This window comes from Microtus pennsylvanicus, chromosome 13, assembly GCF_037038515.1.
Source record: "Microtus pennsylvanicus isolate mMicPen1 chromosome 13, mMicPen1.hap1, whole genome shotgun sequence".
NCBI lineage: Eukaryota > Metazoa > Chordata > Mammalia > Rodentia > Cricetidae > Microtus > Microtus pennsylvanicus.
In genome coordinates, this window is record NC_134591.1 from 48620290 (window position 1) to 48647022 (window position 26733).

General features: G+C 44.7%; 1 protein-coding gene across 1 annotated transcript; it reads right to left on the reverse strand.

The window, feature by feature from the left end:
- Positions 1–98: 98 nt before the first annotated feature.
- Cyp4x1 (cytochrome P450 family 4 subfamily X member 1) lies at positions 99–24127 on the reverse strand. The gene is made up of 12 exons (XM_075945934.1): positions 23411–24127; positions 17607–17748; positions 16580–16624; positions 14195–14322; positions 11639–11766; positions 11409–11563; positions 9698–9798; positions 8949–9139; positions 5099–5232; positions 3897–3961; positions 2591–2673; positions 99–1161 (listed from the first exon to the last, which is right to left on the reverse strand). The coding sequence occupies exons 1-12, from the start codon at positions 23582–23584 to the stop codon at positions 987–989; spliced, it is 1521 nt and encodes a 506-aa protein (XP_075802049.1). The 5' UTR covers positions 23585–24127; the 3' UTR covers positions 99–986.
- Between the last annotated feature and the right edge of the window lie 2606 nt (positions 24128–26733).

The window sequence follows — 26733 nt, forward strand, 5'->3', positions numbered from 1 at the left end:
GGCTTCATAAGAGTAGTTAGCTCCAGAAACATACTTAAACTACTTTTGTAATATTCTAAGTTTAGACTTTCTTATTCAAGATTCAAAACCAAAATTCATAAAGAAAAGTGTGTATACATTTTATTTATTTACTTATTTGGTTTGTCGAGACAGAGTTTCTCTATGTAACAGCCCTAGCTGTCCTGGAACTCGCTTTGTGGACCAGGCTGGCCTTGGACTCATAGATATCCGCCTGCCTCTGCCTCCCAAGTGCTGGGATTAAAGGTGTGTGCCAACAGTGCCTGGTGCCCTTCTCTTCCTTAGGAGCTACTCAAAAAAAAAACTATGTGTGTGTGTGTGTTCATTAAATCTTATAGCCATTCTATGAGGTTTTACAAGTGAGGAAACTGAGGCATGGACAGCATGCCTCCATCCAGAGACTGGACCAAAGTGAGACATCCAGCTTAAGTGGAGGAGCCAGGGTCTGAAGCTAGGTGACCTGGCCCTGGGGACTATTGATGCTTGAGAACACACAGAGACGTTATATATGGAATATGCAGAAAAGAGTCAGGAAAAATGCACACTAAATTACTCTGCTTTAAGCAAAAGCAGTAGGCTTTGTCAGGTCAGGGGGTGCAGCCCAGGAGAGGGGACATTTTATCTACACTTCCCAGTGCTAAAAAATTTTGCATTCAGCACACATCCATTCTCCTGTTATTTGTATAATTCTGAAAACTATTAAAAAACAGAAAATATATAGAAGTCACCCAGTGATAGACTTAGTAATAATCATTAGAAAATAATTTGAAAATCTCTCTAAGTCATACATATCCAGGGTCACCTGTGTTTCCTGAAAATGTATTTGGGTAATGTGCAGCTGTAGAGAGGCCCAAACCCACAGCCCTCTATCTCTCCCATCAGACTTAGATTTTTCTCCATTTGCCTGGGCCATTGGCTATAAATTTAACTTAAAAACAGAAGGAAATTTAGTCATTGTCCCCTTGTGTCTAACAGTCAGGGAGTTTCTTCAGCTGCAAATAGATTCCATGCTTGGGTCTGAGGACCATGTGGCTGGAAAAGGCAGGAGGCCTGGTGAGGTCTGGAAATACTTGGAAACGGAGCAGAATCAAGGCAACGGCCACCTTTAATTCCAGCATGGCAAACTGCTGCCCGATGCAGTTCCTGTGGAGGGAGAGAAACGAGTTAGTTTCTAGAATGGTCAGTCTGGAGTCTACGACAGCTCAGAGGTTTCCTCTGATTGAAACATTTTCTCCATGAGGGAGGGAAAGGACTCAAGAAACTCCAGAGGTGGACGGACTTCACATCTGGACAATCTGTGACTTGGAAATTCATGAGGGTGCCTCTCCAGAGTTACAGAAGCAGTAAGCAACTCCTGGGGAGGAAACCGAGCAGCTGTGCTGCCCAGAGATCTCTCAGACCAGCCCAGGTTGTGCATAGAGAGCCAGGGTTGCGGCTTTTGTGAGTGGTCACTTGTACTGGCTTGGACTTTTTGGCGAAGCAGCTTGTGGTGGTTTGAGTAAGAATGCCGCCCCTTCCCAGTAGGCCCATGTATGAAGATGATGTCTTCTCCACAGTTGATGGGATGGTGTGGGAAGGACTGGCAGGTGTGTCTTGTTGAAGCATGTGTGTCTCTAGAGGGTGGTCTTTGAGGTTTTCAAAGCCCAACTAGTTGGGCGGTGGCTCACGCCTTTAATCCCAGAGCTCAGGAGGCAGAGGCAGGAGCATCTCTGTGAGTTTGAGGACAGCCTGGTCTATAAAAGCTAGTTCCAGGACAGGCTTCAAAGCTACAGAGAAACCCTGTCTTGGAAAATAAAAACAACCAAACAAAAACAAACAACAAAAAAACCATTTCCAGTTAGCTTTCTCTCTCTGCTTGGTGCTTGTGGACCAGATGTAAGTTGTCAGCTACTGCTCCTGCGCCATGCCCAGCTGCCTGCCGCCACGCTCCCTCTCATGACAATCATGGATTCACCATCAAACTCCGTAACCCAGGTAAACTCTTTCTTCTACAAGTTGTCTTGGTCATGGTGTCTCTTCATAGCAAGAGAAAAGTAACTGAGACACAGCACCTTTAGAGCCACCGTGTTCCCATAAACAACCTTTCACTCTTGTTAGTAACCCCAGCAAAAAGCCAGTGATTCACTAAATTAGGCGCAAATACATCACGATCTGTTGGGGAGTCATCTTTCTGGGGTGTGTAGATGTGTTTGTGTTACTTTTTTTCCAGAAAATTTCTCTTACACAACCAGAGTAAAGCCGAGTTTTCACACTAAATATTATTGAGATTTTTAGAGTTTGTTCTTAGGTTGCTCCTTGTAAGAATGTAGAGTTGGAGGGTTCAGTGTGATGCCCTCCATGAAGAAGGCAGCAGCTGGAGTCACCCACAAATTGTTTCTCTTACTAGCATTGAGCCTGTGAACGATACTTACGGTGCAGGCTTGTTTTCCCAGGCATGACTCAGGGGATGTGACATTAAGTGGTACTGTCCTTTGTGAAGAGATGGGTTCTGGGAGGAATTAATGGAGCAGAGGGGCTAATGGGTATAAATAAGCTTTCTGTTTATATTTTCAGCAGCTTAATTTGGCCTCACCTTGGGCCACTGGAGAATGGTAGGAAGGCACAGGGATGTCTCTGATCAGAATTCTCCTTGGTGAATCTCAAGGGGTCAAAGACCTGAAATGAGAAGACAATACCATCATCAGCTTGACAAATACAAATACACATCTTTTAAGGTGATACTTAGTGCCAATACAGAAACATATACCACAGAAGATATTTAAACTGTTCTGCAGGCCATATGTTAAGAGGATAGCATTAATTTTAATAATAGATTTCATTAAACCAAATGGTCTATCATGTACTTATTACAAATAATTAAGGAAATATTTCACTTTTGAATGGGGTACTGTATCTTCAAACTTCATATTGCAATTCCAATTAGCCAAGTTGCTTAGTGGCCACATGGACAGCAGCTCTATAGACCTGGAGGGGTTATCAGGCCCTCTCCTGACCTGCCTGCTAGCCAGTCTAAGAGTGCACCCACCTAGCACAAATGAGATGTCATTTCCCAGCTTCCTATTCTACAGAGTAGATCGAAAGCCCTAGTGGTTTACATAGAAGAAAACACTAGTGCTTATGTTTTGGATTTCAAGCATATCAAATCAGCTCAGGCTTTCTACACATCTCCTTGCCTGTCCAGGTCCTCCTTTCTCTCTTTCTGAGGTTATTCTGGGCTCTAGAGAGCTGACCCACATGGTTTGGAACAATACAAGGCATTTGATGGGGATCTGAAGGGTGGCAATCGAGAGTCTGGGGTGTTGACTGTTCGTTGGCTGGCTCCTCCCTGCTGGTTGTCCTAGACTGGCAATATCTCTTCCGCATGGGCCCGTTTGATGTTTCCTGTCTAGCTCCTACAGGCTTGGTAACTCTCCGCTCTGGGGTCCATCAGGTCTAGAAAAGATTAATGATTCTAAAAGATACCCACTTTCATTTGCTTCCCCTAAACTCTGTCTGTATCTTCACAAACAGTTCCTTTATGGAACATTTGAACTGAGCAACACAAATGTGCCATTAATATCACCAGGATCCCGATTGCTTCATACAATAAAAGAGACGCTGAGCTGCCCACTTTGCTTTACTGACGAGCTGCGGACCTGCAGAAATCTACTAGGTGTTCAAAAGAGCTTGACAGGCGAGTGACTGAAATACAGGCAGTGACAGTTGGGACTAAGGTCTTTAGATGGCAATAAAGATAAAGGATATGAGGCGAGGACAAGGTCGTTAGCCGGTGAGCCTTACACATTTACGTTCACAGTGCAGCTGCTTTCAGGCTTAACTATCAACACAGCAATCACTCAGCACCACTCTCTAAAGCAGTCCACAGAAGAGAATCTTACCTTCGGGTCTTTCCAGATGGCAGGGTTGTGGTGGAGACCCCAAATGCTGAGAACCACAGTCATTCCTGGGGCAGGAGGGAAACAGAAAACTGCTGGGGTGTGCGGGAAGATGTCCTCCCGCTGAGCTGCGTGCCAACGCTCCACCAGGGAAGGACGCGGGGAGAACGGGCTTGGGGTTGAACTGTAGTTTTCAAAGCAATTATTTGCCATATTCATAATTTTATACTAAGGAGTCGTTGGTATCTGGCCAAAGAGCTAAACTGTACTTGAGGTTTCTGCCTTGCTTTGGATTACTGTTAACATCTAGCATCTAGGCAGCACTCCACAGAGACTGCTCTGTTCTGCCTTGAAGATCCAGAAGCTAATTTCTCTTGGCACTGTTCATCTGTGAAAGGTTAAACATTTGGGCACATATTCATATGGTTGGTAGTTAAAACAATAAAAGGCAAAGAAGAGGGAATTTGAGCATCATTTTCTTATCAAAAAATAATTCTGGTTTTGTTCACAAAATCAGAGCCACAGGTTGCAGGCTTTGCCCTCAGCTCTCCTGTTGACCTGTGGACACGAAAGCAGACAAGGGAAGTGATATCTCATGTGATCCTGCTGCCACCTATGTGTCCTGCGCAGAGACATCTGACTTCACACACAGGGTCACTAGAAGTTCTAACTTTGCTTCTCATCTGTGAACCTTATATACATATTGGGGTTTTCCCAATGGGTTTTTGGAGATATCAAAACTATTCACAAGTGTTTTGTAAACTATAAAGTACTGAACACATGTCTGTTAAGATCACATTCCAAGGGGGACACGAGACAATGTATTTGAAGGTTCTATACAGGGTAAGTATTGTCCGCTTCTAAGTTGGTGTGGGGATAAGGACTCCCCTTCCTGTCTCCTACACTAACACAATGGTGCTCCTCTCCTGTCCAGACCCACTTGGGTCTCACAAAGATTATCTTAGAGACAATGTCACAAAAGATGAAACCCTTGGCTAGGTTTCTCAAAATGAGACTGGAACCTCACAGCTCTAACTGGCTATGTGGCTTAGGAAGGTCACTGAGGCTCACAAAGGATCAAGGAAGTATCCTCCGAGCTTTTAGTAGCTGCCCAGGCTACTAGACATCCCAAGAAGCTCCAAAGCCCACTAGTCGTCATCACTGTCCCCTTCAGGATCTCAGGGTTAGGAAGAGAATGTGAAGACCTGCAGGCAGTGAATGTCCATCTGGGAGGGAAAGGGGCTTGCTGAGTTCTCTGGAGATGGATGGGACGGGAGGAATCAGGCGGAGTGTCTCCTGGATGCACATCGTGGTGTATGACATCTCATCCAGCTGGTCCCTGTGAGGACAAAGGAGAGAAGTGACTGAGACACCAGATCCACGTTGTAGTGACTGTTTTCTGTTTGATCTCTTTTCCTAGCATGTGCCACTGTTGTGATTTCATCTGGGTTTATACAGCATATTGTTAAAATGTGATCTTTTCTGTCACCATGTCAACGGAAGTCCCAGAGGGGGCAGACACACCGAGGCCACGTGCTTAACAACAGGATTCTGACAAGCAGTGCTGCAAACCGTAGCTTTTCACATAACAGAAGAATGTATAAGGCACAGCTAAAGACTGAACAAGAGGCTAAAGAAGTTGGAGAAAAAAATATGTAAAGAGAATTGAAATATTGAAGTACCTTGGAAAACAGAGTCGGGTGCTACTCATCCTAAAGAGGGGGAGACTGACTTCGGGCTACATAGAGGGTTTGGTATGTGCTTCCCCGGATTTTGGGAAGCACAAAACCAATCACAGGTGATTCAGAGCAGACAGACTGGCAGGGAGATCAGCTGAACGAGGTAGGGATGCACAGGTGTATCTGGGCAGTCAGTGAGCTGAGCAGGAGGAGGGAGAGCCCCAGATCAGCCAGAGAAACACTGTTTCCAGAGTTCCCCCGCCCCATGAACCAGCACTAGAAAGTTCTAGAAAAAGAGTCTCCAAGATACCAGCAGATGGAATGACCGAGAGACGAGAAAAGCACAAAGTGTTTGACATGACCATGACAGTTTCCTTTCACACGGGAATCATCTCTGACACAGAGTCTTGGGTTGGGGAGAAGTTGGCCAATAAGACAGGCCAACAACAGACTCCTCTCACTCTACTGGCTTCCAAGTCAAAGGGTCAAGGAGGGGTAGAGAGAGAGGGTCTAGGTGGGCAAGCACGTGAGTGGCGATTTGTCAGTGCTCTGGGCTAGATAGGCTAGCTACTGGCTTGAGAGTGGCTTGTGATTTCAGTAGATGGGACTCCAGGAGACTCCTTAAGAATTTTGCCTCTGAGATGAAAAGAACTCTTCCCCCAGAGCAAGTCTGAAATGAGAACAGGAAAAGGATGAAATAAATGGTTTATCTGTATAACTAGCTGTGAGATCAGGAAAATGACTACGTGTATTTAGTCATTTCTGTCTGATCACATTTCTGTTTCTTTTTCTGATGAATTACTTTAATGAGGGTGTTGGCCATTGAAAAATGTAAAACTTTAATTCTGTATTCTTTCCCCATCAAGGCCAAGAAAGAAATTGGCAATTGTGTCTACTCTGGCACTTACATAATTAAGAGACACAACTTTACCCATATCAATGTGAGCAAAAAGAAAAATTTTGGTTTGTTGTTGTTGGTTTTTTAAGAATATTTATTTATTTTTTATATATACAATATTCTGTCTGTGTGTATACCTGAAGGCCAGAAGAGGGCGCCAGACCTCCTTACAGATGGTTGTGAGCCACCATGTGGTTGCTGGGAATTGAACTCAGGACCCTTGGAAGAACAGGCAATGCTCTTAACCACTGAGCCATCTCTCCAGCCCCCTTGTTGTTGTTTTGAGACAGTCTGACTATGTAGCCTTCTGTTGTGGAATAATCTCTTTGTGTGCTGCGAAGATATGTTGCTCTCACTGAATTAATAAAGAGCTAAAGGGCCAGTAACTAGGCAGGAAGAGGTTAGGCGGAACTTGTGAACAGGGAGAGAGCTCTGGGATGAGGAAGGGCGGACTCACAGGAGACGTGGAGAGAAGCAAGATGAGTATGCCATGCGGAGGAAAGGTACACAGCCACATGGTAGAATGTAGTTAAGAAAGATGTGTAAATTTATGCCGTAAGAGCTAGTTAGTAATAAGCCTAAGCTATCAGCTGAGCATTTATGATTAATAATAAGTCTCTGTGTGGTTATTTGGGAACTGGCTGGTGGGACAGAAAATTCCAACAACATAGCCCTCAATGGCCTGAGCTCTCTGAATAGACCAGTCTGGCCTTGAACTTATATAAATCTTCCTGAGCAAAGATCATCATCATCATCATCATTATTGGTTTTTCAAGGCAGGGTTTCTCCCTCCCTGGCTGTCCTGGAACTCTCTTTGTAGACCAGGTTGGCCTTGAACTCACAGAGCTCCACCTGGCTCTGCTTCCCCAGTGCTGGGATTAAAGGTGTGCGCCACCACTGCCTACAAGCAAAGGATTTTAAACCAACATAGAAATGGACTAACAAAAAGTCAAAGAGAGAAATTGCTTAAAATATTCTGAATGTCACATGTAAATTTCATTAATGAAAATAATAGGTATGTATAGAGTTTTATTTTAATGGTTCTGGGGCTGGAGATTGCTCATCAGTTGAGAGTGCTTGTTGCTCTTGCAAAGGATCCGAGTTCAGTTCTCAGCATCCGTGTTGGTGGCTCACAACCACTCCAACTTCAGAGGATTTGATGCCTTCTTCTGGACTTGCGGCACCTGCACTCATGTGCCTATACCCCCACAAGACACTCCCATCCACATTCTTAAAAAAATAATTAATCTTTGTGCTGGGTAGTGGTGGTTTATCCCAGCACTCAGGAGGCAGAGGCAGGTGAGTTTGAGGTCAAACTTGTCTACAGAGTGAGTTTCAAGGCTGTTACACAGAAAAACCCTGTCTCAAAAACAAAACAAAACAAAAAAAAATCTTTAAGAATGTGCTCTTTGTAGTATTTTTTTCTCTTTCTTCCATTAAAAGAGAGAATAGTTAGCAGATCTTTTGGACTTTAGGCTTTTCACCTGGCCGGGACTCAATTACTGTTTTCAAATTTAGATCAATTAAGAATGAAAAAAGCCAATACAAGCATTTCCTTCTCTTCTCTTCTCTTCTCTTCTCTTCTCTTCTCTTCTCTTCTCTTCTCTTCTCTTCTCTTCTCTTCTCTCCCCTCCCCTCCCCTCCCCTCCCCTCCCCTCCCCTCCCCTCCCCTCCCCTCCCCTCCTCTCCTCTCCTCTCCCCTCCCCTCCCCTCCCCTCCCCTCCCCTCCCCTCCCCTCCTTTTCTCTTCTCTTCTCTTCTTCTCCTCTCTTCCTCCCCCTCCCCCTCTTCCTCTCTTCTTTTTCTCCTTCTCCTTCTCCTCCTCCTTCCCCTCTTTTTCTTTTTCTCTTCCTCCTCCTTCTCCTTTTGTTTTGTTTTTTTTTGAGACATGTCTCACTATGTAGCTCTGGCTGTCCTGGAACTCACTATGTAAACCATGGGGAACTCACACTCACAAAAATCTACCTGCCCTATGGGATTAAGGGCATGCACCACTGTGCCTAGCTTTGTTTTTTTTTTTTTTTAAGTATCTACAACAGACAAAATGGAGCATTGAAACAGACATCATAATCTCCCAAGTTTAGTTAATAAAAAGAAATGGGATAGCCAACAAGGTGATAGGACAGGAGGTTCTCCATTTGGATCCTCCCAGCAGCAGTGATTACACAGACAAACATATCTTTGTGTGAGACAATGCTTGACCTGGCCATCTACTGTGAATCTGTAGAACAAAAAGCAAAACAAATGCAACACTGTGTTGAAAAAAATAGTGTTGGGTGATTTTTGGATAGTGAACTTCCTTTGCAGAGAATAAGGCTAACGTGGGGTTCTTTTCAGAAAGAAGAGACAAGTGGCCTGCTTACTTGGCTTTGGCATGCACATACCTTGGGATCCTGTGGTCAGGAAGGCACCAGGGTAAGAAATAAGCACAGCCTCAAAAGGAGTGCAAGGATGACATACTGAGGGCTGCAGATCTTACCAGGTGATGGAAGACCCGTCTCCCAGGATGCTCCTGATTTCTGTCCGGCATCTGTCTTGATGCTCAGGGTTCAGAGCCAGGCAGTAGAGAAGCCAGGAGATGCTGGCTGCAGAGGCGTCGTGCCCTGCCCACATGAAGGTGTTCACCTCAGATCGCAGGTCAGTATCTGAGAAGGCTTTTTCATCTTCAGCCTACAACAAGCAGCAGAGATAGTTGAATGAAATGTCACGATTTCCAAACTTCACAGATGTTTGGAGACACCAACCAAATGATAGTTTTATAGAAACGCTAGAGTTTCAACTAAAGGTTTCAATTTTTAGTTCAGTTTATCAAACACATATGACAAGTCCTATTCTGCTCAGAGCCAAAAGGAAAGCAGGCTTTGCATAAGCACTTGGAAAATTTCTTCACCCTTTCAAATGTATCGAATTTTTCAACATTTTCTTTTGAAAGGGTTTGCTCATCCATGTTTCCATTTTTCCCCTAAGTCTCTAAACCCCTGGTATCTGTATAGCTTCCAAATCATAGCAAACAGATATTCAGTCTTCTCTGATTCCTGGTGAATTACAGGTTTCAGTCTTTCTTCCAGACTGCACCAAGAGCCATGGCTCACAACACTCTACAGTTTGCATTTAGCAGAGAAGGTGTGTTTCTGTCTTTCTATTTCTATTTCCTTTGCCTATCCATCCTCCACCCTCCCACACGGCTGGCAAGCTGTGTGAGCGGACCTAGACTTTTGGTGCATTTACCTGGGCAGAAAGGACAATATCCAGAAAATCTTGAGACTTTTGAGTGTCGTCCTGCTTTACTCCATCCTTGAGGAGTTTCTTTCTGTCCTGGATTATCTTTTCTGCATAGAATTAAAGGTATTCATTACCGAAGGGACAGCTAAGTCAATCACAACCAAATACATTATAAAGCAAGGCAGAGCCTACACAAAGTGTAATGTCTTATCTGCTCTCAGAGGCCAGAGGGGATATATTATATCTAAATACATTAAACCTGCATGGGTGGTTTATTTTTCACCAACAGACCACTTTTAACAGAAGTTTCACACAGAAGAGATGAAACTTAGTTTCTATCAGTAGGCAAACAATGTACTCAAGATAATCACTAAGTGAGTTACAAAGGACCATCACCGTTTTCCTCTTCAGTTTCAAATCTTGTTTCCATGGAAAATATCTAATGAAATAGCCATCAGAGAAAACACCCCACATATATAGCTAAAGAGTCCAAAAGCAAGCAAGCAAGCAAGCAAGCAAACAAACAGACAGAAACAGAACATGGGGCAGATAGAGTATGGACATGCACCTTTTACAGAAATTTGTTTTCTGTCTTAATTGGGGTCAATTTTGTATTTGAATTTACCATTTCATATAAATTTTAATGAATTTTGGATGGAAGTAAGCCGAGTAGTATATTTTGATTTTTAAAAACATTTTCTGTGCGTCAAGAATTTAGCTCCTCACCCATGCTCATGGAAACAAAACTAATTAAACTCAGCAAGTTGCAAAAAATAAGTCATGGAAGCATGAGGGAGAGTAGCTGGACAGAGGGGCTTCAGCAGGAGAGGGAGGCCAGGAGACGGAAATGGGGGAATGAACGTGATCCTACTGCACGCACTGGCTTTGTGGGAGCCTAGGCAGTTTGGATGCTCAACTTGCTAGACCTGGATGGAGGTGGGGGTTCCTTGGACTTCCCACAGACAGGGAACCCTGATTGCTTTTCGGGCTGAGGGGGGGGACTTAATTGGGGGAGGGGGAGGGAAATGGGAGGCGGTGGCGGGGAAGAGACAGAAATCTTTAATAAATAAATAAATTAAAGAAAAAAAACTGTGAACATCAGTGAAACTGCCCACAAACCCATTGTTGGGGCTGGACTAATAGCTCAGTGGCTAAGAGCACTGGCTTCTCTTCCAGAGGACCCAGGCTCAATTCCCAATACTCACATGGCAAAATTCCAGGCTGTCCTGGAACTCGTCACGTAGATCCGGCTGGCCTCAGACTCACAGAGATCACCTGTCTTACTCACCCTCTTGAATGTTGGGATTAAAGGTACACACTACCATGCAAAGCTTTTGGGTGTCTTGAATACACACACACACCTCCTTTTTCCTCTATGCCTGTTCTGTGCCAGCATTTTAGCTTGCGATTATTACTTAATTTACTGCTAAGGAAGCCACATGCCATGTGCATTTTAAAATCTTAAATTTTTCCCTTGTTATATATGTACTTGTAATAATTGCATATAACAAAATTGCATAATACATAATGGTGAGGTGCAAACTTACCTTAAAGGTAATTAAAGTTGTAATTCTTTGAGACGAGTCTATATTAAAGCTCCATTAAGAACAAGAATTCACTTCCTACTTACTGTGAGACTTATCCTTCTACATATAAGACAGGCATGATGGTGCATGGATTTGGGTGACCCACAGATGAGACTGGCCCATGTTTATACCTGTGCATTGATGGATCACGTTGCCTAACTCCTGGAAGCAGTGGCCCTTAGGGCTGAATTTGAAAATTATGTCATGATGATGCCAGAAGTTGTACAAGCGAGAAGATATGATTTCGCCAAGTTCAAATGTTGCCTTCATGTAAGGCTCATAGGTGCTAGAAGAAAGAGTTGGAACAATGGGTTAATAATTGACTTAGATCACAGAGCTCATTTAATGCCCCATCACTGACCTGTTTATCTGGCAGTTGGTCTCCTGGCCAAAGGCGCATTTCATGATGATGTCCAAGGCCATCAAGTTGATGTGTTCAAAAACCTCCACGGTTGTTTCCTGAGTGCTCCAGATCTTCTCCCATTTATCCTGGCAGAGGAGGCCAAGATCAATATCATCAACATCATCAAATGGTCTTTATTTGCCTGCTTTTTCCCTAACCCTGCTCTTATCATCTCGGGGACAAAAACCCTGACCCTACAGGAACCAAAGACCAGGAGTAAATAACTCATGTGTTTATTTTGGGCACGAGGAAGGGAAAACACACACTAAGTGAGTGAGAAAGAGCGTGAAGCACACTTCACATCTGGCAAATGGTCTCTCAGGGGTTGTCATGGCTCTGCACCAAACAGCACAGAGTTCCACACATCCCCTAATTAAGACAGACAGCAATGCATGGGGTTCCCCCAGGGCTTGCTCTACCTCCAGCCCCCAGCTTGTTAGATATCCCATCACTGCTATCAACCCCCCCATTTAAATAAACTCAGAACATTTTCCAAAAACATCTTATATACAGTAATCGGCAATACCAACAAGCATGCTAATGTGGAAGGGGAAGATCTGGGGCCACAATCCTAGATGAAGAGCTACAAGCAATTAATGAGAGATAAGAGAGGAGAATTAGACCCCGTACATGGTTATTCGATACTAAGTGATTGGCCTTGAAAGCACATACATACAACCCACACTAAAAGGTTGCGTTATATTTGTAGATTTATATAGACATGTGACAATAACTATTAAAGAAAAAGAGGTCATAAATTTAGGAAGAATCAAGGGGGAACACGAAAAGGGTTGAGAGGAGGAGAAGAAAGGGAATGAAATAATAATATTTAATTTAAAAATTGCAAATAAGTCCGGCAGTGATGGCATACACTGTTAATCCCAGCACTTGGGAGGCAGCAGCAGAAGGATCTCTGAGTCTGAGTCCAGCCTGGTCTACAAAGTGAGTCCCAGGACAGCCAGGGCTACTCAGATAAACCCTGTCTTGAAAAACAACAGAAAAAATAATCCAAAATAAAAGCAATCAAAAAACATTTCATATCCAGACACTGGAAGAAGAGTTGCTGCAGGGCGCTGTTTCTAACATCCCCACAGACAGGAGCTCCTCACACAGCCTGAAGTGCGTTTTCTGACAGCTAAGTTGCCAAAAGGCTCCCACCCCAGTTAAAAATACATTTATCACAACAAGCATTTGTGTGTGTGTGTGTAAAAATGCAAATAAATGGAAATGTTAAAATTTAGTCCATTCTGTTTGTTGAGCATCTACAGGTGTCACCTAGGAGCCGAATGCTGAGTACCTACAGGTGACAAACTGGGTCCCGAATGGTCGGAGACGGAATGAAAAGCGGAATTTGAAAGCCTTTCACCCAAGTGTCTATTATTTGGTTGGATGGCTTACAACTAAGTGGTTAGCCCTGTAAGAGTCAATTTTTTTGATGAACATGTATTTGTTGTACTTATTAATAGAATTCAGTGCGATACTTCCGCTCAGGCATTTGAGGAGAGCTGATGAGCCTTGTGGTAGGTTTGGAAGAAACGAGGGGAGGGGCAGGCGTCTGAGTTTGAGGTGCTCTGGACACGTGCAGCAGGAGGCGGTGCGAGAGGAACGCAGAGAAACACACAGGAACGTAGAGGCTAGAAATGGCTCCTAGATGTGCTGGGGCTAAACCGGGCACTGGTGGAGCTGAATTGTGCCAGACATTGACCGGCGCTGAGGAAAATGCTCTCTCCATCTGACCTTGAGCCTGGAGTCTCTTCTGCCTTGAGAACTCCCACTGATGTCTCCCACTTTACTCCCACAGAGGATGGCACGCAGCCACAAGCTGGTAACACCTGTTCCCAGTGAACGGAGTAAGGAAGGCTTGCAGGTAAGGAGGAAAACTTGGCTTTGTGGTATTTGAAGTTTACGAAAAAACGGTATTAATTATTTGTCCGTTTTTAAAATAAATACATTAAAAAAGTGAAAATCTCTACACCAATAGAACTTTCAATAAAACTCATTTCTAAACCAGAAGCCACCCCAACAGGGATGCCCCTCTGCTGCAGTCCCTGACTCTTTGGAAGGTGCCACTCACCTCAAGATCCCGCACCGCCTACGGGAGGTGACAGAGGCACTGAACACTTATCCAGTCCTTCATGCCCACGGCCAAGTCCATTCCAGCCTCAATCCTTGTCTTACACCGCTCTGCCTGGGAGTTTCTTGTTCTTACTATTGACATGTGCAGATCAGCTTATAGGGTATGAATCTGAGCTACCTCTGAAGTCTGAGCCAGTTAGCTGCTCTTGGCTTCCTTACCTGTCTCCACAGCACCTGCGACCTGAGTCTTAGCACCAGAGAATGCGAGACTCTAAGACAGAGAACCATCTCTTCTTTTTTTAACCACCTGAAGAATTCAGGAAAGGCCGCCATAGACATCACTACTCAGTGGGTACTTGTATTCTGATTGATTTCTAGAAATCAGCTTTGATTTTTCTTAACCCACTACAGAAGTGTCTAATCTAATGTTTCACTTACGAGCATCGTGTTCACAGAGTGGGCCATCGCGTCCACACAGGTTGTTAGGATGTCGTCATGGAACGCAGGAGTTAGGAGGCAGCGGTGTTGGAACCACCTGGGTCCATCTAGATTCAGGAGTCCTCGTCCTTGGGAAAGAAAATGAACAAAACCTCATGCATTTGCTAGACGAGGAGAGATGCGGGCCACAGGCAGTCATGAAGAGGTAGTGAATGCCAAGTGAATGACAGACAGGTGAAGACGGTGTCAGCTCTGATGCCTATACCTGGGGTGGGTGCATTTATCACTGAGAGAAAGTGTTCCACAGCCCGAGAAGCTCTGATGCCTGGTGAGATGTGGTTTCTCAGCAATGGAATGTGGTAACCTGTGCTGCGCAGACTCAATGAGGCCACACACATAAGGCACTCAACCCAGTCCGTCCTTAGCTCATGGTAGAAACGTGAGAATTATCCACCTTCTCTTTGCTGCAGACCAATCTATAAACATTACTACGAACACAGATTCATCAGAAACAAGGCAAGGACATCCATCTGATCCCAGATAGCCTCCCCTTGAGCTCTGGTTTGTGAAAACACTTATCGAGGCTGGTATTTCACAGGGGCTGGAGAGATGACTCAGTGGCTGAGATACTTGCTGCTGCTGCAGAGGATTGGTGCTCAGTTCCCAGCACCCACACTGGGTGGTTCAAACCATATGCAGCTCCAGATCCAGGAATCCAACCCTTTGTTCTGGCATCCACGGACAACTATGCACATGAGCACATACAAACAGACACACAGACTTACACACATAAAAACACATAAATAAAAATAAAATATATCTTAAAACATTTAGCTTTCCAAGGACTTTAAATTTGAATGACAACCTTTAAAATATTTTTATTAACATTTTTCATACAATATATTTTGTTCATATTCTTTCAATTTCCCGAGCTTCTCCTAGATCCTTCCTACCTCCCTGCCCACCCGACATTATATTTTTCCTCTCTCTCTCAAAAAAGAAAAACAAAAAATAAAAGTCAAAACATACAAAAACAAAATAAATAAGACAAAACTAGATCAAAACAAAGCGTACGATAAACCATGGAGCCCGTTTTGTGTTGGTCCACTGCTCCTGGGCATGGGGCCTTTCCCAGACTGCGGTTGATATACCCAGTGACATGCCATTGGAGAAAATTGGTTTTCCCTTTTCCAGCAGGCATTAATTTGGGTGGGACTTTGTGTTCATTTCCAGCTTTCAGTGCTGGGGTTTTATGAATGGTATCCTTTTTGCGTGCTTACAAATTGCCAGGATCTGGATGCCTGGTTTGGTTCTCTTAGAATGCTGGCCACTGCATAAAGCGCTGGGAATACAACATTCATCTCAGCAGCGACAACACCGACTCTCATGCTCATTTCAAAGATGAGGAAGACATAGAGCGATTCTGTCCCTAAGATCGTGTCGTCTACTAAAGTGAACAGTAGCATGCAAATCTAACGGGCTTCGAACCCAAAGCCTCTCTTTTTTCATTTAAGTTCTTTCCAGTCTAAAATAAACCATCAACTACATGAGAAAGCAGCCTAATTTATCTGCTCACAGAGTAGAGTTAAACGGCACAGCAGGGAAAATTTTTTACTGAAAGTCATATAAAAAAATAAGAGAACTCTGAAAAGAAGGAAAATAAAGAAAACAAGAGAGGTGAGAAGATTAAATACCTTCCATAGTGAAGCTAAGATGTGGAAGAGTTTGCACACATTTTCCCCTTGAAAATGGGACTTTGAGAAAAGAAACGGACAAGGGTGCTGTGTGACGCTCTGCTGGGTTGACCTTTGGGTCCCCTTGGACCCTCTCCTAGGTGGCTCTCCTCATAGATCTATCTTACTCTTTAGAACGTGTGTTCATGTGTCATCCACTGTTTGCTTTTTTGTTAAACTGAGATAGGAGCTCCCCGGAGGTTGGAAGTCACCAAATGGTTAGGCTGACTGGCCAGCCCGGCGCCTGCCTGCTCTGTCTTCCCTCTGTTGGGATTACAAGAGCTCACCGTCATGCCCCCTTTTAGAGGTGGGTTGAATTCAGGTCTCCATGCTCTATTTTTAAATGTTAAAAATGATATTCTTAGGTGAGAATACAAAACATTGATTTTCCTTATGACATTTTCATATTTATGTGTCATTATCCTTTGGGCTCACTCATTTCCTCCTCCCTCTGCCCCCACCCTAACCCCTTGTATCCCCTGCCTCCCTCTAGCTTGTTCCTTTTCTCCTCCTAGATGATCCCTCACTCCGCATTCATGTCATATGCATTTGATGTCCCTTTCTTGATGCTTTGGAGTTCGGATGCGAGTCTCTTTGGAATGCTCTGCTATGGAAAAGTGGCTTGGCGTGGCAGTGGCTGGCACATACATACCAATGCATGGAGTCGTGAACTGGTGCACAAACTGGCTCTTTGGGTCTGCAGAATCAAGCAGAGGAAAGAAAAGGCAGCATTAGGGAAAACACTCATGACCAGTTCAAGCCGGGGAAAACTTTCTTCATTTGCCTGTACTCAGTGCAGACCGTGGACAGCAGGGAACCCCAGGTCACTTTCTACAACCTTGGAGGCTTGGAAAACCCAAGTCTTGGTTCTGTTCCAGAGAACAAGTCCCAGAACCTAAGCTCATATCCTCTCCTGGTTTCTATTTCCCTCAACAATGCAGGCTTGCTTGGGGGTGGACAAGTTTCAGAATGGGGGTTGGGACATATATGCTTGTTGGAAAACATGAGACAGTGAGACACAAGGGCCTCTAATGTTCTTGTGATTCAAACGTAAATATATTCTTCTGAAGAGATGAACTCTAGATAGACTGGAGCAGAGAGACAGAGGAATACAGAGCTGCTCAGAGAAAGGTCTGTTTTACTTAGGTTTTGTTAAGGGTGAGGAATGCAAAACCCAGGAAAGATTAGATGTGAGATCTTCACAAAGGTGGCAGAGCTCAAACTGGCCATTTTGGCTTTGTGCTATATAATAGGAATATGTAAACAGATTGGGTGGGTGGGGGAGGAGGGACCTATGCTTTTCAAAGGAACAGAACCTCTTGGACCATAACCAAGAGTTCGGACTGGTAAGGCAGGCTTCTGATTTCCGCTGGAGACTTCTGTTCATCATGAAGAGCGTGTGAAGCAGGGTTGTTGACTCAAAAGTTCCAAAACCAAGGAGACAAAGGTAGCCCCTGGCCAGGCTGGTAGTGGCAGCTGGGATTTATGGGGCCCTGGGTCAAGGAACTGGGGTGGGGGTATCTGGGAAGTCCCTTAACCCTTGTAGATCTGACCCCTCTCCATACTCTTTCAGGGTCTCTTCCAGGCCCAGGGCTAATCTTTGCTTCAGATCAGGCCTGTGGGCCATGTGCAGCTCACTCCTGGAGGATTAGGACTCTGAGCTTTGTCTCATTTCTTACCTGTTCTGCTCAGAAATATCTTTGCGTAGTCTGGGTCGTAGATGTAGAAAAATGCCTGGAAGGGCCCTACCCAGCAGGGGAAGGCACAAGGGTACTTTCTGACAATCTCATCAAGCTTCTCCATTTTATCATCCTGAAGAAACTACAGTGAGAAAGGACAGGAGATTAGAGTCGGTTGGGCCGATACTGCCTTGACACCGACACAGGTGTGTTCAGGACCCACACAGGGCTGTGCAGCAGAGCGATCTGTCTCCTTTATGTATGGAGGCAAATGTTCTTTCTCTAAGATCTCTAAACTTGGGGATAATGTCCTAAACAAGGCTAGTTTTTTGTTTGTTTGCTTTGTTTTGTTTTTCAGTATAAATACACGTTCCACCATTGAACCAAAGCCTTACTGAGTGATATATCCTGTATGCTTTTCCCGGCAGAGGATGAAGTGAGGTAAGTCTCACTCTTCCATCTGAGAACATCACTGGCCTAGAAACTGGGCTGGAAGGCTGCAGGTTTTGTTTTCCTACGCTGGAACCTACTCAAATCTTCCTGCTGGCAAACTGAACGTGACCACTGACGAGCTCACTGTTCCGTCTCCCTTTTCAGTTTTCTGACTACTGATCAGTAATTCTTCCTCATGACTTAACAACAAACACTTCTCTCTATAAGCCTGCCAACTCCTTCCACAAAAACATCCAGCTCTTTACCCATAATAGCAGAAGGTTTATTTCTACAAGTTCCTGGAATTAAAAACAAACCTAGAGACAAAACTCTCAGCTTCCAGAATTTATTTTCCTTTTGCAGAGATGGAGTCTCATAATGTAGCCCAGGCTGGCCTGCAAATCACACCAATCCTGCTTCAGGCTCCTGAGTGCAAGGATACAGGTGTGAGCTATCATGAACAGTCAGCATCCAGCATTTATAATGCAAACTACAAAGTACAAACCACAGCCAGAGAGGAACCTTTGCTTCTCTCTGTTTTATTTCCCTTATCTCTCTCTGTGTGTTATATCATGTATGTGTATATGTATGTTTGAATATGTGTGGGCACAGCTGTGTATGCAGGTGCTCATAATATGTGTGCATATCCATGTGGAGGCCCGAGGCTGATGCTGGGACTCATCCCCAGTCGCTCTTCCTTTTTATTCTTTATTCTTTAACGGTGTATTTGTATGGATCTCTGTTTTGTTTGTCCGTCTGTATGGGTACCACATGCATGCCTGGTGCCTGCAGGAGCCAGAAGAGGGCACTGGGTCCCTGGAACTATAATTACAGATGGTCGTGAGCCACCATATGGGCCCTGGAAATTGAACCTTAATATCTTTTTTTTTTTTTTGTATTTTTGAGACAGGGTTTCTCCGTAGCTTTTGGCTCCTGTCCTGGAACTAGCTCTTCTAGACCAGGCTGGCCTCGAACTCACAGAGATCCGCCTGCCTCTGCCTCCCGAGTGCTGGGATTAAAAGTGTGCACCACCACCGCCCGGCCTTCCTTATATCTTCTTACAGTGTTTGTGTGTGTGGTCGGGATGCCTATACACATTTGAGCACGATCATGGGGTCTCCACTTTTGAGGAAGCATAAGACTGTTGAAATTCTTCCTTGTGTGACTTCACATCATTGATCGTCCTTATCCTCAGAAGAGGTAGAAAACCGCACTCCAAATCTGTGTGTTATCAGTCTGCCACTCATCCACGAACTGGTCTCTGGAGAGTTCAGATCCACTAAAAGGCCAAGATCTAGGTCCTGAAATGGTGCCTGTGTTTGTATCAGCAAGCCACCATGAGGTTTTCTAACAGTGTAAATATGTATTCATTCACAATCAATGAGCATTTATGGAGGGCCTGTTGCATACTAGACGATGAATATTCAAAAGCAGTTTGAAATAGGAATTAATTTTGGCTCACAGTTTCAGGGAACACAGCTCATCACGGTAGGGAAGGTGTGACGTCATGCCTCACTGTTTGATGGCAGGAGCTTGTGGATTGTTCACATCATGGCAAACCAGGAAGCAGAGGAGACATCAGGACTGGGCTGTAAGTCTCAACGTTTCTCCAGTGACTCCTGTCTGCTAGCCAATCTCTCCAAACTGCCGCTGGCTGGGTATTAGGTGTTTAGACGTGTGAGCAAATGGAGATCTTTCAGATCCAAACCATAACCTGAAACTGAGACAGGTGCTGGCTGACTTTGGAGCAGTGATAGTGAAACTTAATGCTCCATTTCACTAAGTGTCTGACATGTTTTCAGGTTCTTCAAACACTAAACAAGTTTATCTCTTGAACAAACCAATAATGTGTTATACTGCATGTAAATGAACTAAGGGTTTCAGCCACAAGACAAACATTGTTAGAGTGCACAAAAATTATATATGTGTTGACAGAAGACAATTTTTAAAAGGCCCCACGTGGCCAGAAAAAATCTTGCACATTCGTATTAACAGAGAAAGCTGATGTAGCTTCACTAATGTGAGATAAGGTAGACTTTAAGGGAAGGATTCTGGCTCAATAAGAAGGGACATTTCATAGTAACATGATTAGTCTACGAGGAAGGCGGAATGGTCAAAATTTGTATGCATACTATATAATAGCTTGCGAATTGATAAAGCAAAAAAAGAGATGATAGGACAAAGCCCCCCAAAACTGACAATCAAAGCGCCTTGCAAGCTTCACAGGCCAGTCTGCAACAAGGCAGTCACAGGAACTGAGTGGAAGTATCTAGAAATTTACAGCACTTCAGCATGTTGTCATTTCTTGAAGGTTTTAACGAGAGGAAAAGTTCACAGCAGAGTGGAGAGAAGCTGTTTCACCACCTTTTTCTTCTTGAGCGTCACCTCTTTAACACTTCCCTCTCAGTAGCTGGCAGAACAGAGGTGCGGGACAACTTTCAGGTTATTCCAATTTTCAGTTGAGAACTTCTTAATTAAAGTTCTAGAAAGTGTGGCGTTGAAAATGAACTCTAACAAGAGACAGAGTAAATGGAAGTTGAAGGCTGGGAAGGAGGAAGTTGATTCCTCCCACTCCTGCCTAGATCACCGAAGCAGCAGGATGTGATCTGCCCCACTGAAAAAAGGTACTGAGCCACATGGCTAACATAGATCAGAAAAATGGGTTAATCAAGATGTGAGAGTTAGCCAATGAGAGGCTACAGCTAATGGGCCAACCAGCTTATAATTTATAGAGATCTATGTGCGATTTTCTTTGGGGCTAAACAGCTGGGGGTACCGGGCAGGACAAAAACCCCAACAACAAACAGGATCCTCCTTGTTACAGAGGTGGATCCCGTCCAGTAAATCCTTTAGAGGATCGCAGCCCTCGCCACCTCCACACAACCTTGTTAAAGACTTGGAGTCAGAATCACCCAGTTATTGGAAGCCATTACTGAGTCGCCAACCCTTATATAAACTTACATAAACTGCACGAGATAAAATTTGTTGTTTTAAGCTGCTAAGTTTGTGAGAAATTTGTTAGGCAGCAAAAGACAACAGGCAAATAGAAAGGAAACAAAAATATGCAAGGCTTAGAAAAAAATTACAGAAAACTGCAACTAACACATCAAAGGAGATACGACATAGCAGTTTATGAAAAATGTTAGAACTCTAATAAAGGATGTATTTAGTCACTTTGACAACGATCTTAATTTATTAATGTCCCCTGTATTCATGTGCTCTGTGCTCTCCCACCCTGACTCTAGACTTGCTCATATGACTGGCTCTGATAAATCAATGCAAGAGCAGCACACAGGGCTCGAAGGTTTAAAGACTACTTTCAAGGTCAGATTTGCCCTCTTGTTTTCTTGGGACCTTGACATCAGGTAAGCACAGCCAGGCTTGCCAGTTAAAAGATAAAAGCGGAAAGATAATAGAGCAGGAAGAAGAGACCAAGGCATTTAGAATAACTGTCAACCTTTATCTGACCTGCTGTGAACTGCGGTGAATTAGCCAGGCTAGCCAAAGTCAGCAGGACCTCGATTCACCTGGAAAACCTCTAATGACCTCACTCAGCTCAAAGTGCCAACCCAAAGAATACTGAGCCTAAGAACTGGCTATTGTCAGTGGGGGAGGGGTGGTGGTGGTGCATGCCTTTAATCCCAGCACTTCAGGGGCAGAGGCAGGTAAATCAAGCCTGACCTGGTCTACAGAGTAAGGATGGACAGGGCTACACAGAGAAACCCTGTCTCAGGGAAAAAAGAAAGGGAGAAAGGAAGGAAGGAAGGAAGGAAGGAAGGAAGGAAGGAAGGAAGGAAGGAAGGAAGGAAAAGAGAAAGAGAAATGGCCATTGTCAAGTGTAGTGTTTTTATGTAATACAAGGTAATTGGTGGAAGAACAAATGGAGCATAAGACAGAACTCATAAAAACTAAAATTGTGACAGCCAGATTAAAAACATTTTTCAGATGGCTGGGTAGTTAAGAGCACTTGCTGTTAAAGCAGAGGGGCTGGGTTTGGTTCCTAGAACCCACATGACAGTCCACCACCATCCATAACTCTAGTTCCAGGCCAGGAGATGGGGAACTAGGTCTCTTTGTGGGTACAGGACACATATATGCTATACATACATCCATGCAGGCAAAACACTCGTACACATACAATGAAACAAATCTAAAAAAATCCAGTGATTCATTTTCTGGGTATTTGCAAAATAATTAATTGCTATTTCATCTGGCTTTTATGCCCACTGCAGCATTATTTATAATGGCCCAGATTCGGAGCCAGCCTAAGAGTATATAGCTGGATGAATGAAAGGAGAATTGTGTGGTCCCTAAGCATGGCGGCTCATGCTATCCAGCGTGAGGCTTGGGAGGCTGAGGTAGAAGGATCACCGCAAGTTTGAAGACAGCCTGGGCTATATAGTGAGTTCCGGGACAGCCTGGACTATGGTGATTGACTCTGTCCACCCAAACCCTCAAAGCCAAACACCCAAACAATCAAAATAAATTAACAAAGAAAAGAAAAAAGAAAGAAAGTGTGGTAAATGCGCATCTGGGAGTGTACCTGAAGGACCTCTAGTCAGCACATGGGACACGGTACATGGTACGTGGCAGAAATATATAGTTCAGGAAACCGAGGAGCAAAAAGCCAGTGCACCCTTTTCCAGCCCATCCATTCCCAGAGAGGTTTGTGCAGTCCCTTTGCAGCGTTTTCTAGGAGTCACCATCATCCCCCCTTACCCAGGATATTCAGTTTCTTTGCTGCTCAAGTCTGTACTTTACTTGGGCCCCTCGAGATAAAAGGACGCATATTCTTTTCGTAGCCCCAGTACTTAGCACACAACTACTACTCCCAGGGGGTTGACAGAATTTAAGAATCCGCGTTGGGAGTGGATTTGAAAAACAGGAGAGACCGAACAAGTGATTGTCTCACTGCGCTCAACAAATCTTTCTCACCCTGTATTCTCGGAGCAGTGGGGCGGGGCCGCTTCCGGCTTTACAGGAATCTTAGAAAACACAGTTAATTTCTTTCTGGTCAGAATGAATCAAGGGTGAGAACTATTGCGTTCGATTTTGCACATTTTCTACAACTAATATGTATAACTTAGACCAATATACTGAGTTTAAACAATACACGTGGGAGATATGCCCAGGTGACTGAGACTGAATTGACACCCAGCGTTCTTATATATTCAGGCTTCCCAAATAACCCCCCTCTCTAGCGATCCTTCTCCAAGGAAATGAGAGAGACTCCAGTATTACAGAGAGCCACCCCACCCCATCTTGGACTGGGAAGTCCAAGAATAACCCGGAGCCACAAGGGAGGGAAAGAAAGAGCGGCTAAGCTATGGGCTTCCTCTGCAGCATCCTGCGGCGCCCCTCCCTCGGTCTACCTTCTGGTGTCCGAGGAGCCAGTGGGCGGGCGGCCCCGGGAAGGGGCGCAGGTCTCGCAGCAATCGCTGTCTCCGCAGGTAGAGCTTGATTGCCTGCATCAACCCCAGCGCCAGGCAGAACACCAAAGCCAGGTGCAAGGGCCGCGCCCAGCGCGTCTCCAGCCAGGCCTCCATCACTCTGCGCTCGCGGCCGTGCAGGCAGTGGGTGGGTGGGTGGAGGATATGGTGGTGATGGTGGGAAGCAGACAGTTTTCCCCAGCCCGGAGCTGGCGAGGATCACCCAGCCCCCTCCCCAGTGAGCTCTCGGTGTAGCAGAGGTGGGGGAGGGGCAGCTCCTGCCTGGGAAAAAGAGACCTGCCCTGCGGGATTTTCAATCGGTTATCCACACATTGGTGCACGCCCGGATTCGGGCAGATTTTCCTGTACGTTCCTGGGGTGTCATATTTTAAGCGTGACACTTTCCAATCGCAGAAGATCTGAATTTAGATTTTGAAATAATGCTGGGGCTGAGGTAATTGTTTCTCTTCCTTGTCACGAACACAAATAAACTGCGATGCCAAAGGTCCTGCTTTCTCACTGCAGAATTCTCTAAGCAGTCACAGGAGCAAGGCTCCATGTGCGGCTCAAGCTGCCAAACTGTGCTTGCGAATGCTTTGCCCTTGTTCCTTACCCCGATATCCAGTGTGCACCAAAGTCTACCATGGCCCATTTCAAGCTGTATGAGGGCACCGAACCTCGAGTTGGGAAGAGACACACAGTGATGTACCAGTAGAGAGTATTTCTACCTTCAGATACAATCAGGACGGTCATACAATTTATGGATCCCAGTGTAAAATAAAAACGTGGGACCAGGGCTGGCAAGCAGCTCAAGGAGTGAATATGACCTGAGTTGGATCCCAGAGCCCACATGGTGGAGAGAGAGAACAGATGGAGCCGACTCGTTGCTGACCTTCACGTGTGCTGCGGTTTGCACACCTTTCCCAGTAAATACATGTGAAAAACTTAAGAATTAGTTAAGTTTAAAATTACAAGGGTGGAATATGAAGCCATAGTAAAACAAGTATATGGCCTTCCGAGTTCAGAGCCATTTGACTGTCCAGAGTCCAGCTCATAAAGCAGCCTTGGATGCAGACAGCTTGAGGAGCAGCCTAACAATAGTAAGATGAGGGGAAATAAAGTCAGTCCTCCATAGAAGGCGTTTGTTATGGTTCTTAAAGAAACAGTCAAATAAATACTTTAAAATGTTTTAACCAACCGCCAGCGTATCTGTCCTTATCTACTCAGGTTCGAGAGAGATATCTTGTGTTCTTACATGCTTTGAAACAGTTTATCACATGACCATTTACTTGACAAGTTCTGGCTACCTAAGGATGATTGAATCACTGTTTTCAAAGCCAGAGAAAAAGCCGTGAACAAAATGCTGTCTCTGCCGTCACAGTGCTCAGACTCTTCTGTCCTGAGTCCTAAGCTGTGGACACAGACTTAGTCACAGTCCAGCTATAGCTGTAACATCTTCTGAAGCTAACTTCCCAAAGCCGGAATCTGCTGAGGAAGCCATATTAAGATATGTCAACCCTCCATGGCTCAAGAATATTTGGAAAAATTTGTACCTGCACTGAATATATTACAGTATATATTCTTCATGTTATTATTCTCTAAAGGATGCAGCAACACACATAGCATTTATCCCCTGCTAGGCAGTACAAGAAGGCTATATGCAAATACTATGCCACCTCATATAAGGGCCATGGATATCTATAGACTTTTTTTTTAAATTTACTTTTAGCTTTATCTTATTTTATCAGTATTTTGCTTACATGCATGTCTGTATATCATGTGTGTGCCTGGTGCCTGAGGAGGTCAGAAAAGGGCAAAGAATCCATGAGCTGCCATATGGGTGCTAGGAACTGAACCTGGGCCCTTGGTGAGAACAAGTGTTCTTAACTACTGAGCCATCTCTCCAGCCCACTGGTCCCTTAGGACCAGTGCCCCATGGATACTGAAAGCATTATATTTAAGATGGATGTGGTGATCAATATCTGGAATTATTATGTTGGCGAAGTGAGCCAGGAAGATCCCTGAACCAGCATTTAAGTCAAATGGATGAACTCTAGGTTCAGAGAGAAATCTTACCTTACATGATTAAGGTGGAGAGCAATTGAAGATGCACAGGGTTGACCTCTGGCTTTCACATGCACACATGGCTACGCATACCCAAACACATGCACAGTTAGACACAAATGAACATGTGTGTATACACACACATGCACACACACACGAGAGAGAGAGGGAGAGAGAGAGAGAGATTTTAACATTTAGTGGACAGGATCTAAGAGTCCAGGCTTCCCAAGCATCTGTCTCCTTTATGGTATTGTCCACCACTCATTTGCTCCTTCATTTATGCTAAGACAGACATTTGATTGTGTTGGAGTTATAGCCCTGAGAAACAGACCCAATCTTGCTTCCAAACTCCGTGTTTTCCTCCTTGTTAACACCCCACTCCTGACTTTTCCATCCCCCATCCCAGCCTCTGAAGCCAGATTTTATTTGGCAGGTAAACAGTCACCACAGGCTCCAGGGGGAAGTGGCTTCATCTGGACCATGTACTGATTTTTTTTTTTTATACTTTCTGTTGTGCCATATCAGGGAGAGTTTCAGTTGCAACCTGTCTTTGCCTGTTTCCGTCTCTCGACTGGCTGGGAATCTTCTGTTGACAAGTCTGCTGGCACCCCTAGCACCTTAGCTTTTCAGGTTCTTTCTGTGCCCTGCTCCCTCCCCGAGTCATGACAGATGTATTGTGTCACACATGGTGATGGGGCTGGAGACCGTGGAGCTCCTTGCTCTATCCTCAGGGCCCTGACTGCCCTCAGCTTCGTGTCTTGCCTGCTCAGGTCTCTGGTCCCCTTGTGCTGACTGATAAATAGTAGCGTGTGACAACTAGTGAATTTCCAGTTCTTTCTTTCTGGAGGGTCAGAGGCTGGGGACTCACCAGCTGATCTAGACAGACCCAGGCTTCTGCTGGTGGTATGAATCCCTCGGGGCCTGAACAGTCCATGTGATTACCCCTCTGCTCCAGTACCTACACAGATGACTCTACACAGAATCATTCTATGTCCTTTTGTGAGCCTAAGAGAGGCTCAAAGATATTGGTTCAGACCTCACTGCTTCATTCTCTTATCATTCTGGCTACTCCTCCAAGGGATGTAAACCCCAAATCTCTCATGCTCTTCACCACCTTCAAACTCTTTGCTATAGTTTGGATGTTGAATGTCTCCCCAAAGCCAGTGTGCTATAGGGCTGGAGCCCTGCGGGCAGGCTTCAAT

Coding starts and splice junctions, on each gene's coding strand:
- Cyp4x1 (XM_075945934.1), bottom strand. CDS start 23,584: ATGGAGGCCTGGCTGGAGACGCGCTGGGCGCGGCCCTTGCACCTGGCT. Junction 11,767..14,194: donor ACTCTGTGAACACGATGCTC/GTAAGTGAAACA, acceptor CTCCTCTGCCAG/GATAAATGGGAGAAGATCTG. Junction 1,162..2,590: donor CCATTCTCCAGTGGCCCAAG/GTGAGGCCAAAT, acceptor CTCCCTCCACAG/GAACTGCATCGGGCAGCAGT.